At 35.5% G+C, this 19005-nt stretch overlaps 1 protein-coding gene across 1 annotated transcript; it reads left to right on the top strand.

Moving 5' to 3' along the window:
- The first annotated feature begins 2512 nt into the window (after positions 1-2512).
- On the top strand, positions 2513-6908 carry LOC131543908 (C-type lectin BfL-2-like). The gene is made up of 3 exons (XM_058781712.1): positions 2513-2894; positions 6449-6534; positions 6619-6908. Exons 1-3 carry the CDS (start codon positions 2513-2515, stop codon positions 6757-6759), a joined length of 609 nt encoding a protein of 202 aa, XP_058637695.1. The 3' UTR covers positions 6760-6908.
- Positions 6909-19005: the final 12097 nt, after the last annotated feature.

Raw genomic sequence — 19005 nt, 5'->3', positions numbered from 1 at the left:
GGAAGAGAGTATATACCAATTAGCCACCAATCCACCAAAATGTAAAATAGTTACGAATGTAATTGTGTTGTTTTTTTTAAAATAGGCTACATCTATAAGGTTTTTAATCTGTGTTCATTTTTTAAAACACTGTCAGGTTTTTATGAGAACATTTCTAAAATCAGATAACACAGTCATTTTTTATCCTGAAGGTCTTTTTACTCTATTGTGTTTATCTTATGTGCGTTTGGTGGCTGAAGGGTCATGCATGAGCTCTTCTGTTGACTTGTGTGACCTGAGTGTCATGGAAATCTCTGCTGACTCTCTTTGAATGTTATTTTCAATGTAAAATATGCATGTCAACAAGCGTGGAGCAGCACAGGCTTTACAAAGTGAAAAGACACACACAACCTTTCTTTTCTCTGAAAAGAGCAGCTGGAATATTTTCTATTCAATTCAAATACATACATCATTGGAGTATATTTATTTGAGGCTATATAACGATGCTCCAAAATGCAGGTGATGGCTGTACAGTATATTTGGCTAAAGAAACATTTTGAATGAAGAAATAATGAATGGCAGACAGAATACTTTTTTTTTTGGACAGTTGTTTGTCATTCTGAATGTATGTTGCTATTATTAATTATTAGCCTGAACGCTTCAACATATGTTGGCATCTCTTACAGAGAAAGAGATACATAGTGAGACTGGAGGTAAAATCAAGTAAAAATGTGAATGATCCTGCAGTGAAGAACATGATTTTGGCAAAGGTAAGTTTAATGTAGCTGAATATACATAATAATGATAAACTTACAGAGAGTATTAAGTTATACAAGTCTGTTTCTGTCCTTCAGTTAGAGCAGATACTGAAGGAGAAGGGGCTGACAAAAGATGCAAAGATCTCGTGGATGTTTTCTGGTGAAAAAGTCTTCCACAAGATGTGGTATCAGAAGAGTGATGCTAGTGATGAGTCCAGCAAGAGAACCATGAACTGAGCGTCTCATAATTGCGTTTGTTTTGTAATTTTAGTTGCTCTCAGAAAATGTGGCTCACTGAGACATCGATACATGGAGCTGCATGTGCACTTCTGTATTATAAAGCTATTTTTGTATTAAATGCAAAAATACAATTTGAAAATTTTGTATACAAACTATAATTAAAAACTTACCTTATGCTGACTGTCATTTTAGCCACATTATGAATGTTGGATTTGGTTCTTGAATGTTACAGTAAGTTTGAAGCTGAAAAAACTGTTCAAAATAAATGTAAAGTGGGAAGCAAAATGACACTTGCAGGTCAACACCTGTCCTGTAGAGGGAGCGCAAGAACCAACAAAAAGAAAATGCCTGCGTCCCAATGTGCATACTATCCATCCTAAATTCTATGTGATATTAGTAATATTCAATACAATTTAGGGCAGATTGCGTGAATAGTATGCACATTTGGATGCAAGGAATGAGTTCTCCTTAGACAATTATGTTAGAACTACACTGTAAAGTTGAGAAAGTGTCAATAAAACAAGCATTATTAGTAAATGCTTTTACAGGATGAGTAAATTTTACAGGAAAATACTATTTAAGCCTTTCTACTTAAAAATTGTGTTTATTCAATGGTTTACTTGCCAATTAAATTTGAATTTTACTAGCAGTTTCTGAGTGAAAATTAAATTATTATTATTTTTTTTTAGTGTATATGTGACAGTAAAGGCATGAACTCAAAGAAATCGATTCATGAAAAAAACCCTCTGCCTCCACAATCATAATAACGTTAATGCTTTTTTACTGTTTATTCCTTATATATTTTAACTTGCACACTATAGACTTCAGTTTGATGGATGACGCATATCATTCATCACAGACGGTATAATCATGAGAATATACATTTAACATTGAAGCCTAAAGCAAACATGTCTTTACACATCAGATCTTAAATTGAAGAATGTAGTTTATTTTTTATTTTTTTAAACAGCATTGCTTCTGTAACTTTGATTTAAGTCAAGTCACCTTTATTTATATAACGTTTTTAACAATACAGATTGTGTCAAAGCAACTTTCTAATATCAAAATTGTAAAATAGTGTGTCAGTAATGTAAAATGACAAGAATAAACACTCAAATTAGCAGAAGCAGGAGGTGCATTAATGATGACAAATGAAAAAAAAAGGAAAGACATTTCCTTAGCCTTCTTGATTTGTTTTAGGTCTCTACTGTGAAAGAAGATTCCAGTGGACCACACTTTCCCTGTCACCGTCTTCAGGACAGACAACATAAACTGGAATTCCTGGCTTTCACCATCACTCTGTCACCAGGTTGGAAGACTTAACTCCGGACTTTCTCGACATCCTATCTGCCTGATCATTAACCCTTTGCAGCTGATAACCCAAAGGTAAGTACATAGTAGTTAAGGCCACCTAATATAAAGTGGGACCAATATTTCAATAATTTAACATGTTAAATGCATGGTTGATCTTAAGAAAATTCCAATGGAATTTGGAAACTTTTACATTTAAATTTATGCACGCCATAAACTGGTTAATGTGTCTCCCCGCAGCTCTGATTGCTAGTGTGAACTCTTATGTGTTTTACTTGGCGTCTGGAGAAATGAGCTGGACCAATGCTCAGATGTACTGCAGAAAGCATCACACTGATCTCGCCACCGTTAATGACCAGACGGACCTCACTGAGCTGTTAAAATCTCTACCCAGTGGTTTTAGAGATAATTTTTGGATTGGACTCTATCGGACAGATGGCTATGCTCCCTGGGTCTGGTCCGATGGGAGAAAATCGCTGTTCAGACCATGGTATTCTTCACAACCAAACAATGCTGGTGGGATCCAGTACTGTGTGTACACGTCTACTAATGGATATTGGAACGACTGGGAGTGTCCAGATAAATTACCATTTATGTGCTACACTGGTGAGTTCTTATAACAGGTACAGTACAATACATGTCAAACCATTTCACTTTATAGTTTCAGTTTAATTTATTTGCACGGTGGACCTGAAAAAAAGTATTCCTAATGCTAAGAGACGTACTGTCTGAAGGTTTTTTAATTGACATCTTTTCGTGGTTGAGACACTGACTGAGCGATTATAGGACTTGAGATGTTCATTCATGTTTATTTCATGCTATAACTAGCAAACAGGAAGAAATGAAAACGTATGAACTATAAGAGTGCCTATAAGAGCATCAAAATGCTTTTCCTGATAAAATGCCACAACATTTTTAAGATGAGGCTTTTTATGGAAAGAAATGAAACACAAAGCTTCTTGCGATTATTGGATGGCTACGTAAACCCTTGCAAAAATAAACCATGGTTTTATTATAGTAAAAATGTTCAGTCATGTTTATTTGTATTGATTACCATTTGTATAACCACAGTTTTACTAAAAATACCATGGTTAAACTATGGTTATTGTACCAAAACCATGGTCAATCTGTGATTAACATGGTTTAACTATATTAACCATTTTGGTTTTATTTGTAGATAAACCATGGTTAATTTTCGTAAAGGAATGTCTGGTGAAGTTTTATTCATGCATCAAAAAGATCGATCTTACAAAACTAGGAGTTTTGTAAGTTCCTCCCATGCATGGGAATGCCTTTTAAGACACTACTTTTTACAGTTTTTCTCGATTGCTTAAACACATTTCTTGAACTCTAAACACAAATCCATAACTTCTAACTCAATTCCCCAAACATCCTATATTCAGGTCAAAATGAAGCTCTCCACTCAAAACAACTCCATCTTTGCTCTCAGACATGACACAAAAACCCTCAAAAACAAACACACTACAACAGTCTTACACACTGATGAGATAAATTCAAAACAATACTACAAAAACCGGTAATAATTGTTGCTTGTGGTAGTCCCAAGTGTTTTATTCCTTAATTGAATGTACTGTAGAGTACAGTACAATACAGCAAATAACAACAAAAACAATTTTTCTGCCCCAGCATCTCATCTTGGGTCTGGGACAGGCCAAAGAACCTCGTCAACATCACAGTCTATTCTGGCCCTGGCCAGGTAGCGGGGGTAAAATCCTCTTGCATGCCTGATCCAACCCTGGCACACATCAACTAAAATATCTGAGACTGTTTGTCGTCTTGCCCTTGCCCTTCCCATTTCTCTTCCATGTTGCATCCTCCTCCTCCTCATTCTTCTCCACCTCCTACTCTTCCTCTTCCTTCATTTTTTTTCTCTACTCCCTACTCCTTCTTCTCCTCCTCCTCTGTGGTGTCCTTGACCTCTTCCTTCACATCTCTCTGGATCCATTGTTTCAAACCTGAATACAGTTGTTTTTTTTTTTTTTTTTTATTATTTATTTTTTTTTTTCTTAGTCGCTTTGGTGCATTTCTCATCCTTACTGTAATATTTGCAAAGAAGTGCATTTCTCAAAACAATTCGTACAAACAGCACTACACAATGGATTTCCTGCAAAAGCCTGTAACTTACTCAAAATCTTTAGTTCATCTCTCGGAAGTAAGTATTTGTCAATGAACATATCAGTGCCATCAGAATGAAAAGTCCTTGTGTGTTACGAATCCGGTTCGTGGCCTTCCGTCTGATTGCCACCAGAGGTCACCCTTCCATCATATTGACTCTCACACTACACAGGCTGTTTCACATTACCTTGCACTACAATTCCCATCAGCCATTGCACTGACGACACACAGCTGATTGCACTGATCACACACCCGACATAAACCATGGACTTCCTCTTCCTCTTTGCTGAGTATTGTTTAGCATCTGTCACTGTGATAGCTACTTTAAGTCGAAGTCATAGTCTTGCCTGTTTTCCTGTGTTTTTGATTCTTGCCTGTTTATCTTAGATTTACCCTTTGCCTTGCCGACTGGATACTGTTTGCCCCAGCCCGGACCATTGCTTTGTTTACGGATTACCTCTTTTGTCTAAGCCCTCTGGATATTGTTAGCCGACGATTGACCAGGTCTGTTTAGGATACTTCTCTTGCCTTGCCTGTTTGCCATTGTCAGAAACTTGCCTGTATATCGACCACGTCTCAGAATAAAGCTTTGCAGATGGATCCGAACACTTCCTCTGTTCCTTCTATAACATTGTGTCATTGTTCACAAACAAGACAGTCAAATTGCTTCGTCATGTTGTCAATATAACACTGCACTCTGTTAGTGTTACCTGCTGTAAACTATGGCAACGGTTTGGATGACAGTCACTGTACTGAAATGCAGAAGGCTGCACTTCTTATGTATGCCATATATCCATTTCAAATACAAATTTACACACTACTGTATGTGGGATATTGATTGAAAAAGACTGGATATGATTCACAGTTACACTTTTACTGGTCTGACACAAAAACAAAAAACAACAACAACAACAAAAAAACACACACATTACAATGTCATTGTGAAATAGAAGAGAAAAGAAATATGGGCAAAAAGAAAGGCAAAAATAAAAATAAGAAACACCACTGTCAGAATCTGTAACTCTTGTTGTCCTCTGTATATATGTATATATGTATGTGTGTTTTCCAATTGAAGGTTCATGAGAGGCACGTTTGAGCTCTTTCAGAGAACTGGTTTGTCATTGGCTGATCTATATTCTCTTCATTAGTGAAAGTCAAGATTCTCTTGAACAATTAATGGCAAACTCATAAAAAGTCTAAAAGAAATGTGTAGAAAATATTCTTGACAGTTTATGACAACTAGATCAACCATTTGGCATTTAATGACTTATATGTTCAACTCATGACTTGAGGTTTTGAGGGACTATAAGACTATTCCACAGAGAACTATATTATACATTTTGAGCAACATGACAATAGCAACTGATAATGTAGGAAACCATAGACATAATCAGTTGCATGAATGCACCAAAGCAATCGCAACTTGTTCAAAAGAATGAGACACTAGATGATGTGGAGGTTGAACAAGTAGTTTTGAGAATTTCATTTCTGATCTGAGAAAAACTGTAAGCTGACTCTGGCCCTTTTATCTCCATCGAAGGCTCTGATTGGTGTGTGATAAATTTTGACTCCTAGTGTTTCCACTTGGGTAATTGTGTGCTAACTGAGCTTAAACTGTGCAGACTTGAGTGAACAATATTGAATGCTAGTGCTTTCTAAATGACCACATGGTGGTTTACATATAGATGTGGAGTTAGTATGAAATTGATGATGCATTTTTGTTTTTTTAAATTTTAGATTGAAACGAGTTGAGCTGATATAGTGCCGTTCAAAACCCATTCCGTTTATTAGCACTACTGCAGAAATCTGATCTGTTTAATTTCTGAATGACTGATAAATATGCATCACAATATGCATCAAGTTTATTAGTTTAAAACCCTGTAATCAAAATGTATGGACATTTTACATGCAATTCAAATACATAAATAAAAAATATAAATATATTGGAATGCATTTATTTGAGGCTATATAGGGATGCTGCAACTGATTATTAGCCTGAGCTCTTCTGTTTGTCTCTCTTACAGAAAAAAAGAGACAGATAGTGAGACTGGAGGTAAAATCAAGTAAAAATGTGAATGATCCTGCAGTGAAGAACATGATTTTGGCAAAGGTAAGTTTAATGTAGCTGAATATACATAATAATGATAAACTTACAGAGAGTATTAAGTTATACAAGTCTGTTTCTGTCCTTCAGTTAGAGCAGATACTGAAGGAGAAGGGGCTGACAAAAGATGCAAAGATCTCGTGGATGTTTTCTGGTGAAAAAGTCTTCCACAAGATGTGGTATCAGAAGAGTGATGCTACTGATGAGTCCAGCAAGAGAACCATGAACTGAGCGTCTCATAATTGTGTTTGTGTAATTTTAGTTGCTCTCAGAAAACCGGTCGGCGCCGGTAGATGGTGCACTTCTATTAAGCTATTTTTGTATTAAATGCAAAAATAGAATTTTGTATAATTAAAAACGTAATCATCCTTACATTTTATGCTAGCCACATTCTGAATGCTTCTTTTGCATGGTTAGAGTTGATTCTTGAATGTTACAATAAATGTAAACTACAGTAGAAAGCAAGATGACACCTGCTGCAGGTGAACACCTGTCCTGTAGAGGGAGCTCAAGAAGCAATAAAATAACAAAAAGAAAATGAGTTCTTAGAATACAATTTTGTAAGAACTACACTGTAAAGTTGTGAAAGTGTCAATAAAACAAAGGTTATATTGGATTGAATTTTACAGGAAAATATTAGTTCAGTCTTTCTACTTAAAACTTCTGTTTAATTCAGTGGTTTACTTGCAGATTCTTGGTAGTTGTGAATTTTACTAGCAGTTTCTGAGTAAAAAACTGTTTCAAAATAAAGTCTGTTAATTCTCATGATTAAACATGTTAGCCAAAAATGAACCAGATAAACTGTAACTGTGTGTGTGTGTGTGTGTGCTCTGCCATTAATACTTTGGAAACTCTGTGACTACATGCCAATAATACTAAAATAACGGTAACACTTTACAATGAGGTTTTGTTTGTTAACATTAGTTAATACTTTAGCTAACATGACAAAGAAGAATACTTCTACAGCATTTATTCATCTTAGTCCATGTTGATTTATGCACTGATTAATACAATTTTACAATAAAAATTTGTAACTGTAAACAGTAGTTAATGCACCATGAACTAACATGAACAATTGTATTGACCGTAACTAACATTAACAAGAATTAAAGAATGCTGAAAAACTATATTGTTCATTATTCAGTCATGTTAGCTAATGTTAACAAATACAATCTTATTGTAAAGTGTTACCAAAATAATTCTGCATCAAACTGTTCAACGTGCAATAAAGAGAAATGTAAAAATTACCTCCCTAAAATGTTAAGAAACGTTACAACAGATAATCCATAAACATTTTTGAAAACAATTGCTTTATTCATATTACCAATGAACATACATTGCATGATTACACACACTGGAAAGCAATCTAAATATGCAAAATAAAATAAATAAATAAACACACACCTGGTGTGTAAAAATAAATTAAACATGTTTCTGGTAGCCATGAACAAGCTCTTCCAAAAAAACAAAAGCATGTCAGACAGTAAAAATCATTGGTCCCACTTTATATTAAGTGGCCTTAACTACTGTGTACTACATTTAAATTAATCATTTGCTACAATGCACTTATTGTGTACATACATGTTTTTACATTGTACTTATATTTTTAAAAATACATATCTGTAATTAATTTCTGTAATTACATTTATAATTACTCTGTTGACCCATCCCTTACACCTTAACCCACTCTTAAACCTACCCACACCACCAAACCTGTCCCTAACCGTACCCGTATCACACCTCAATAGCAGCAGAAGTGTTTTGCAATACACAATAAGTACATTGTAGGCCTACTTATTTTTTGATGCAAGTACATAGTAGTTAAGGCCACCTAATATAAAGTGTGACCAAATCATTACTCAGCAGTCAGCACTTCAGAACCTTCCAAACGTGGCAACAGGAACCGTCCAAACATACAGGCTTTAATTACCTCCTTGACTGGGCCCATCAGTGTCATGACAATCTTGCGGGTCTTTAAGAGATACACAAATGAATCAGACTTTTGACTTTGATTATGCAATGAGGTTCAAGTGCAAAACACACACACACACACACACACACACACATACACAATTTAGTGTGTTTAGAGTTGTGCAAAAAGGTTTGGTTTACATTAGCAAAATGAATTTAAAGCCTGTAATGTGCTTGTAGTTTAGACTTGGTCTAAAGATTATGTATATGAGTGAAGGGTTTCATTGAGTGGGCCTTAAGTACCGCTTTTAGTGTCTAAGCAATTTTAAAAAATGGTTTAATGCGACACCTTACAACCAATCAGAATCAAGTATTCAAACAGACCATAGTACAATATAAATTATTACACATACAGCAACTAAGTGACTGACTTACGGGTATCTTGGACACTCTTTCGTTTCTCTCTTTCTCTTTTCCCTCCATCTTGCAAGGTGAAGCCATTTTTTTAATTCTATCTCTTGATCAGTGGCTAAAAATACACAATTAACAGTAATGACATAGTTTGAGATTTATAAATCTAACATTAATATGAACAGTGTGTCAAACATGCAAGAAAAGGAGAATTTACTTCTTAGACTAATAACACATGTGACACTTGTAACACTTACCAGTAATGACATTTTTCAGCTCCAAACTGTGGAAAGCTGTTTTGCCATTAATGCCACGCCAGTTGAGTTGTTTGGCAAGGGAGTTTGTAAAACAGTCCTTCATAAATCGCCACACGCTATCCTTAATGTCAACTCCTCCAATGATGATGAAAAATATAATTCATTAGCAATGAATACATGGTACCAACATTACTCACAGTAACCCTATTCTTAAACATAATAAGAAACATTATAATCACTTTTCCCATTTAGGGCAGTGTCATTGTTGGATACTGTATTTCTAACACCATTTTCTACTGTATGCTCAACATGCTGGCAGTTTGTTCTATATAGTCTGTTTTGAAATCTACAGCACTACTAGGTATTTTGTCCTTGGAGACCATGCCATTTAAAGATTTTTGTAGAATCTTTACACTTTGTAGAAGTGTGTTTGTGATAAACGTAAAGTCAGCATTAAAAGCTATTTATTTATTTTTTTAATTTTTAATGCCATATCGCAATGTTATATTTACCATTTTGTTTTTGAGGTCATTCTCTTCTCCGAGTCGCTTCTCCAGAGCAAGCAGGGAGGTAGGATCTTTTAGTGTCAGCATTTCTCTCTCAAAGGGATCCTGCCCACGAGCCGGATCGCCCGTTTTCTGCATGGTCATCAGAGTAAATTTGAGATGATCCATCATCATTTCCTGATTTGTAATAACTCCATGCAGAAGGGCTAAAAATAAAGACAGTAAACATATATACAGAGCTGGGTAGATTACTTACAAATTGTAATCCGTTACTGATTCCAGATTACATGACAAAAATTGTAGTCAGTAACGTAATCCGTTACATTACACATTTTAGGTACTATAATCAGAATATTTTTGGATTACTTTTAGATTACTTTTGACCACTTATCACATTGATTTTGTTTATCACATAGGATTATCTTGTACCATAATGATGTAAAAAATGCAAAGTGTAAGAAAATGTGTTCCATTGTAATTTACAATATGAAGTGCATTAAACATTATATTACATCAAGGTTTCCCAAACTAGGGTTCGTAAAGGAACTGCAGGGGGCTTGTGAGTTTAATGAAAAGCTGTATTTTTAAATCATTTTAAAACAAAGTCCCTTTCAAGAAAAGTCTCTTCACTCGGCGGCCATATTTGCAATGCCTCCGGGCAGCTCATACAAGACCAAGTTCTATCTTAATGAATGGGGGAATCCTACATCTGAAAAACTGCTTGCTGAATTCGCAATTAAATTACATCAAATCAGCAACAAAAATCTGAAATTAATTGCCCAATGAATGTTGTTTCTTAAAAAGCGTATTTTTCAGGCTAGACCAGCCAATGCGCATCCACAGTCATAATGCACTTAAGACTGCGCATGTGCATCGGCTGGTCTAGCCTCAGGTTTCTATGGGAAACTCTAACAGGCGCTGCAGTGACGCAATGATTTTTCCAATCAGCGATAGACTCTTTCATTTAGAAGGTGGGACTATTCCTCCATATTGCGTGTTGCAGTTTCTCCCATTCATAAGTGAACAGTCTTTGTATTTCTATAGACATTCCGTGCATCCCAATGTGCATACTATCCACCCTATCTGCCCTAATTAGTATTGAAAATGACTACTATCACATAGAATTTAGGATGGATATGCACATTGGGACTCAGGCACTGTTTTAAAATAGCAATTAAAATAAAACACTTACTAAAAAAATTGCCATGTAACCATTAATCAACATCAAAGAAACCATGAACATGCAAATGTGATACTTACTTATTGAAATATTTATTTTAAAATTTCAGGGTACTTAAATTATATACTTAAAGTATATTTGGCGAATAAGGTTTAGATGACAAAAGTTTTGGAATGCCTGCTTTACATGTAAATAAGAAATAATGTGAAGTGAAAGTGACGTGAGGACAAGCATGGTAACCCATACTCGGAATTAGTGCTCTGCTTTTATCCCATCCTGAGTGTGTACACACACACACACACACACACACACACACTCACTCTAACCATTAGGCCATGACTTCCCCACACAACTTGTATGCAATTTAATGAATTTGTATGCATTTTAAGAATATATGCACTTTAATGAATTTGAAAGACAAAAGCCTTCCAAAAGACATAACATAAACCTGAAATGATTTTCGTAAATCCAGTGGTCAAATGCTGTATCGCCACCTGACAAACGACTGTGTGAATGTCCACAAAACTGGACTTTCTGAATGTATATAATCAGTAGGTTATTTTAGAAAGGAACATTTAAAAGATGTAAAAGACAAATTAGGGAGAATCAATGAATTATGAATAATTTATTGCTATTGTGTGAATATGTAATCCATAAAAAAGTAACTGTAGTCTGATTACGAGTATTTTAAATTTTAAAATGTAACTTACTCTAATTACAAGTACTTCTGATTACGTAATCCAGATTACATGTAATCAGCTACTACCCAGCTCTGCATATATATATATATATATATTAGGGGTGGCACGGTACACAGATGTCACGGTTCGGTACGTACCTCGGTTCAGGGGTCACGGTTCGATATGATTTCAGGGACAAAAAAATGAAATCTACTATGCTCAGTTTCTTTTAATTTATTTTGAACAGACAGTAGTGCAAATTACAGTTTTTTACATGTTACATAAAATCTGTTTTGTTTTTATTGTGAGTGTACACAAATAAAAGCAGACCTTTATACAGTGATTATTAATAAGGCAATAAGTGTTTAAAGTTGATTCTGCTGGTATAAGGAAACAGTTGCCGTACAATACAATTTTTGCATTTTATTTGCTTTGCCACAACATATTTCAAAACCACATAACTGTGACCATTAAATGTTACAACAACTCTTTTGTAACATATCAAAACTCAACCTTTTCAGGTATATGGTTTAACCAGAAATACATTTTTTGATTTTTTGATTGTTTTTTTTTTTTCACATCTCGAAAATGTGCAAACTGAATAAAAATAAATAGCTACCTCAAACTGGAGGTAAACATGTTAAACATGCAGGTAGATTTGTTAAAATATGCTTTGAAATGAGCAGCAGGAAATATATAACACTAAAATAATTGAATCAGCTAAATTAATTGAGCAGCTCATTACCATTTTTACCATTTTTCTTAATGTGACAAATATGTCACATCAAAATTCCACCTACTTTTATAAGGTTAAGAGCCCGATGTGACATGTCACCACAATATCTTTGTAACTTGTTTTATACCAATTTGTTCAAGAAATGTATTAAAATCAGGTTAAGAGTAATCTAGGATATGTTATTAAAACATTATAATTGTTGCATGGGTTGAAACATACCTTTAGTAACAAAAACAAGCATTTAAAAAATTGCTGATACTGCAACATATGCTAACCAGACAGGATGCCATTTTGGAAATGTTGCCATGGCAACAAAAATGCACACATTGTCACATGACTGAACCTGGATGTTCATTATATGTCACTTAGGGACTTCCCTTTATTGTCCCAAATTTGAAGAACCATTCGTTTTGCAGACCGACGCCTCTACGGTACTCTACTGTTGAAAAGGAGTGCCTGGCGGTGAAATGGGCCCTAGATACCTTCAAGTACTATCTTTTAGGTAGAGAGTTTACCCTTGAAACCGATCATCGTCCATTACAATGGATGGACAGAATGCGAGATACAAATGCTCGAATTATTCGCTGGTATCTTTCTATACAGCCTTACAAGTTTACTATCCAGTATGTTCCTGGGAAAACTAACGCTGCTGCCGACTTCCTCTCCCGCTTACCAGCGTGAGATAGGTTGGGGGGTGTGTGATGGCCATGTATTGGGCCACACATAACTTCTACAGAATATCTTTGTACTGATTAATAAAAGCAAGCACATTGGTACAATTGGTTTAGCAAGATATCTTTATTGTCATTTTTACTGAGTCAGTGCACGGGCTTTGTTGTTTGGCTTAAGTTTTGATCAGAACATCGAAACATGAAGAGCCGGAATTCCAGAAGAGGCCCCAAGAAAACAGGATAACGTCATAAATCAGATTCCTAACCATGAGTCTGAAGCAAGCCTTACCAACAAGCCTCTTTCACAGAACAGCTCGCAACATTAAGACAAAAGAATACTTATTGATAAGATCGTCAAATTTGGGACAAGTAATCAAGACTGATGGTCAAAGAGATGGCCATCACGTGCGTTCCACGCTGGAAATCACGAGCTTCTGTAGACTGACTTTTCCCCCACACATACAAGACAAAGACTGAGACTGAAATTCTTTAGGAGACCTTTTAACCTCTCTCTGGTCTTCACCGAACATGTCCCTATGTCCTACATAGAACTACACAGAGACTTTCTTTTTCATATGCATGATATGCATGATATTCTTTTTATCATCCTAAAAGGACATTTCTAGGCATAACACTATATTATGTATGTAATCCACACATTAGACTATCATGTTTTAAGCACATATTATGTATGTCTTTTCAATAACTATTGAACAATTTTAAGGGTTATTCGTGTTTGGTATGTATGAGTTTGACATTTCTAGCTTGAAACGTTTCTTTCAATTAATTCTGTGTCAAATGTATCATATTCTGGTTATAGAAATCATGTCCAAAATTATACTTTGCAAGAGTGTGTAAAATTCGGACCATGTGACTGATAACATGCTGATTTATGATGGAAGGAACAACCCTAGCTAAGATAATAGCCTGTCTAATTGGTCAAGACACCAGATGGGATGTGTCCAAAAGCCGAGTTTAAAAACTCAGGACACCATCAAATCTTCCCTTCTCTCCCTTAGAAGATTAAGAAAAACCACTTAGTCTCGTTACTCATTTTATTCTTTTACTTTAGTTTCTTTTTTTCCCGTTGAGTATCGTGTTCAAAAGTTAAGTTTGCCGCAAAGTCCAGCTCCGACTGCACCCGCTTCAAACTTCAACCAGCAACGGACTCCAAAACCATCCTCAGCCAACACCCAACCATTGGCTTCCCAAGACATCACTTCAAAGACTACTGAACTTCCAGCCAATCACCAACTCGGGAAAACCCCTTTCCTGCAACGACGACGACAGAAGGGAATCCCTGTAACACAAAGGAAACGCAAGCAAGTACCTCCAGGTCTAACTGAACCTCATTGAGAAACTCAATGCGAGGGTTAATTAAGTGATTGATGGTTTGTTCAGGTCTATGCGATAGCACATATTGCTATAAACTTGGGATTTCACATTCTCATTCTCTAAACTCATCCTTTCTCTCTTTCTGCAACGTGTGAGTATGTGAATGTGTGTGTTCATGTGTTAGATTAGTTTATGTCTTAGGTTTATATAAATAAAGTCTTATTTATATTGAAAAGAGAAGTATCTTGTGTTTTGTGCTTACAAGTTAATGTCTTAATCTGCCGATCTTGTTACTGTGTTTATTAATAGTGTTTTCACTATATTTTGGATTTTAATATCCAGTGCAGAGTTGATGTTATACGGCTCGTTCAGTAAATCGCTGCCGACTCAGTGATCGGCCGCAAAACAGTAATTCTGTTCAAATTCCCTATAAAATCATAAATGATTCCCTTTGACCTAAATTAAATTATATCTATGCATAAACCCTACACAGTGTTGCCAGATATTGCTACAAAAAAAACAAACACAACCAAGCTCCTGACAAATGCACCAAAACAAGTTTAAATATTGTATTTTGCAAATAGGATACAGAATCTTTAACAAAATGTGCTTTTTACCTTGGACTGTGTAATATAATTTCAACTTAATCTTTAACAGCATTCAAGATGTTTTTATCATTTCAAAACACATTCTCATGTTAGCAACAGATAACACTTCCACATGAGACCAACAATTCCACAACAAATATAAAATATCATAATTAAATATTATCAAAATATGCAACTGACGGTGGTGACAAAAACCTGAATTTGTAGTCATTTTAATTTAATTACTGTATTAAAACAAACACAACAAACAAACAGTGAGTATGTGATTGTTTATAAAGCTTTTATTCAAGAGTCACATTTAAGTATTTTGATATATCATTGGAACACAAAATCTGATGGTGGTGACAAATTTGGCATTTCTTTTACAAAACAAATGGAGTTCATGTAGTAGCCATTTTGTTTTTCTCTGTTGATGCTAGATGCTAATAGAACCTGCTTCAGGAGAATAAAATGATCTGAATATTTCAAATAATTTCCTCAGAAATTGGAAGATGGTGTTGACATATGGTTGTGACCAGGAAATATTAACATTAGGATTTAAAATATTCTAAAACTATAGCAGAGTCTGTCTGACAGTGATGTACTGCAGAGGAGGACTGTGGCGAGGGGTCCTTTAGAGCGACAGCTGCCCCTGATATTCCCTGATTTTATTACCTGACAGTGTTGACAAAACGTGGGGACACAACTTTGAATCCTTATGAAACATGCATGTGTCACAGAAAAACAACCTTGCTTTGATATGAGATATTATTAAGTGTTACTTTTGATAAAACAAGGTCTTTTTCATCTGTTTTAGATGTAGTGAGAAGACAATAAGTGTCATAGATTTCATATAATAATGATACAAATAAATTGAAGGGGATAATTGTGTTAAATACATTATATTATTAATCCCCGTGACATTTACAGTTGAAAATATTTTTATTTTTTAAACCTGATTGCAGTTACCATGTCTCAAGAACGACTGACCTAATTTATGGGGTCAAAGAAATAATTACAATTTAAATAAGATTTAAAATGAGATAACTGCAAATATTTTTAAATATACAGTAAAACACCAATCAGAAATCAAATAAGATATTGCGATGTTCCAACACCAATCAGATTAAGAGCTGGGATTTGATCGCTCCGCCCACCGACGCGGAAATTTCGAGTTCATTTCAGTGAGAAACTGACAGAGCCACACTTTAACGAAATAGATTGAGAGATAGCAATTAACAATGAAAATTAACTGTTAAAACGGACTACACTAGCCTGAGTTGTCCTTTTTGACAACTTTAATCCAGAAAGTCAAACGCCGCGACCGTTAAAGCTCGTGCCCGTGAGCGCGCGCAGTAACGGTCACTCAGGCCTGTGAGGATTTACTCGACGAAACTGGTGAGTTTTCTTCTGTTTTCTCTTCTAAATGGCTGCTTTTGTGGAATATGGTTGATTTTTAGTAGGAACATTGAACTGGCTGCTAGAATTTAAACTTTACAAAGTCAAGTCGACAGATTTATATCGTAAATGTTGAACAAGTGAAGTCAGAATGAGTTGTGCCTGAAATATAAATGATATCAGTCGAAATATTGGTAATGGTGTTTATTATTGCTTTGGTTACTATTATGAGGAGATATGGAAAGTTGTTATTGTTATAGAAAGTGTTTGTATGTCTGTTGCTTAGTGTAAATGCTTGTTTTTTTAAAACTTATTTTAAATGGCTTAATAAAGTGTTTCCTACGGTGGCCGAGAGCTCAACGCCCTGCAAATAGAAAAAAACACCTGCAAATTAAGAAAACAACTTCATCAATTTGACAACACAAGCACTGCAAATGCCCACAACACAACCAAACGAAGAATAACATTTGCAGCGCGTTTCTTTGTTTGGTTGTGTTGTGAGCATTTGCACCACCTGCTGTCAAACTGATGAAGTTGTTTTCTTGATTTGCTGGTGCTTTTTCTATTTGCAGATCTCTCAGCCACCGTAGTTACGATGTGCTTGTTGATGTTTGGCCTGTTTTACAACTATTGTTGTTGGTGGATTAGAAATGTATGCATTAAATAGCCATTTTTTATTTAAATATGACGTTTTTAATGTCCTTTTTAAATCAGCAGTGGGTTTTAGTTCCCTCATTGCATCCACAAGCCTTGTTGTTTGGTTCTGGTTTGTTTAGTTGCAAATGGTTTTAGTGAAGAGATATTTACATGCACTAATTTTCTTTATTTTGAATCCTAAATGTTGCAGTCTGATTCATTGTGAAATTGAAATGTGTCAAATAACGTAATTGAAATTTAACTACTTTGGAGTTTTAAAACAAAACCCAAATCAAATAAATAAATACAAATAAAAGAAATCACTTCATATAAGCAAACTAAGGCTTAGCCTGTCCTGTTTCCACTTAAAATGTGAGGCAACCACTGCATTTTAATCACGTTCCAAACAAAGACACTGAGTGTCATGCAGCATGAGCAGTTTGTGATTTACATTAGCTTGAATGACTTCAAAATTTAAAGCAAAAACCGAATGCTCTCTTTAGTTTTGTCAAACTATACTACATAAAACATCTGCGCAAAACAAAAACAGCAGGTGGGCTGAAAACTCACTCTCTGACAGCAGGTGGTGCTTATGGAACAGCAGTGATATGCTGCGTCCCAATTCGCCTACTTATACTATGCCCTAAAAGTCTTCCTACTTTTCTTCACAAAAGAGTACATACTTTTGATTATGTAGCAGAATAGTAGGCAAGCCTTGGGACTGTAGGGTTTGATACATAGATATAATTTAATTTAGGTCAAAGGGAATCATTTATGATTTTACAGGGAATTTGAACAGAATCACTGTTTTGCGGCTGATCACTGAGTCGGCAGCGATTCACTGAACGAGCCGTATAACATTAATTCTGCAATGGATATTAAAATCCAAAATATAGTGAAAACACTATAAATAAGCACAGTAACAAGATCGGCAGATTAAGACATTAACTTGTAAGTGAAATCTCAAGTTTATAGCAATATGTGCTATCACATAGACCTGAACAAACCATCAATCACTTAATTAACCCTCGCACTGAGTTTCTCAATGAGGCTAAAATTTATATTAAATGCACCAGCTCAGTTAGACCTGGAGTTGTTTTACTTGCGTTGCCTTTGGTTACAGGGATTCCTTTCTGTCATCGTTGTTGCAGGAAAGGGGTTTTCCCGAGTTGGTGATTGGCTGGAAGTTCAGTAGTCTTTGAAGTGATGTCTTGGGAAGTCAATGGTTGGGCGTTGGCTGAGGATGGTCTTGGAGTCCGTTGCTGGTTGAAGTTTGAAGCTGGTGCAGTCGGAGCTGGACTTTGCGGCAAACTTAACTTTTGAACACGATACTCAACGGAAAGAAAAGAGACTAAAGTAAAAGAATAAAATGAGTAACGAGACTAGGTGGTTTTTCTCTCATTGTGGTGTTAAGTAGCAACTAGCCTGTAGGCCAGAGCACGCTCGGCGAGAAGAAGAAGAGGAGAAGGGAAGAAGGGAAGAATTGATGGTGTCCTGAGGTTTTAAACTCGGCTTCTGGACACATCCCATCTGGTGTCTTGACCAATTAGATAGGCTATTATCTTAGCTAGGGTTGTTCCTTCCATCATAAATCAGCATAATAATATATATGTATAAATTAAGTATAATTTTGGATGTGATTTCTATGACCAGAATATGATACATTTGACAAAGAATCAGTTGGAAGAACGTTTCAAGCTAGAAATGTCAAACTCATACATACCAAACACGACTAACCTTAAAGTCATTCAATAGTTATTAGAAAGACATACATAATATGTGCTTAAAACATGATAGTCTAATGTGTGGTTACATACATAATATAGTGTTATGCCTAGAAAAATTCCTTTTAGGATGATTTTATGTGCATATGAAAAAGAAAGTCTCTGTGTAGATCTGTGGGGACCAAAAGACATGTTCTTTGGACAGAAGGATTTCCGTCTGGTTCTTGGTCTTCTATGTGTGGGGGAAAAGTCAATCTAAAGAAGCTCGTGATTTCTCTTGTGGAACACATGTGATGGCCATCTCTTTGACCATTAATCTTGACTATTTACCCCAAATTTGACGATCTCCTTCCTGCGTTGGACTTATAAGTGTTCTTTTGTCTTAATGTTGCGAGCTGTTCTGTGAAAGAGGCTTGTTGGTAAGGCTTGCTCCAGACTCATGGCG

This window comes from Onychostoma macrolepis, chromosome 07 (genome assembly GCF_012432095.1).
Source record: "Onychostoma macrolepis isolate SWU-2019 chromosome 07, ASM1243209v1, whole genome shotgun sequence".
Classification (NCBI taxonomy): Eukaryota; Metazoa; Chordata; class Actinopteri; order Cypriniformes; family Cyprinidae; genus Onychostoma; species Onychostoma macrolepis.
Note: the sequence above shows the minus strand (reverse complement) of the source record. Positions and strands in the feature narration are given on the sequence as shown.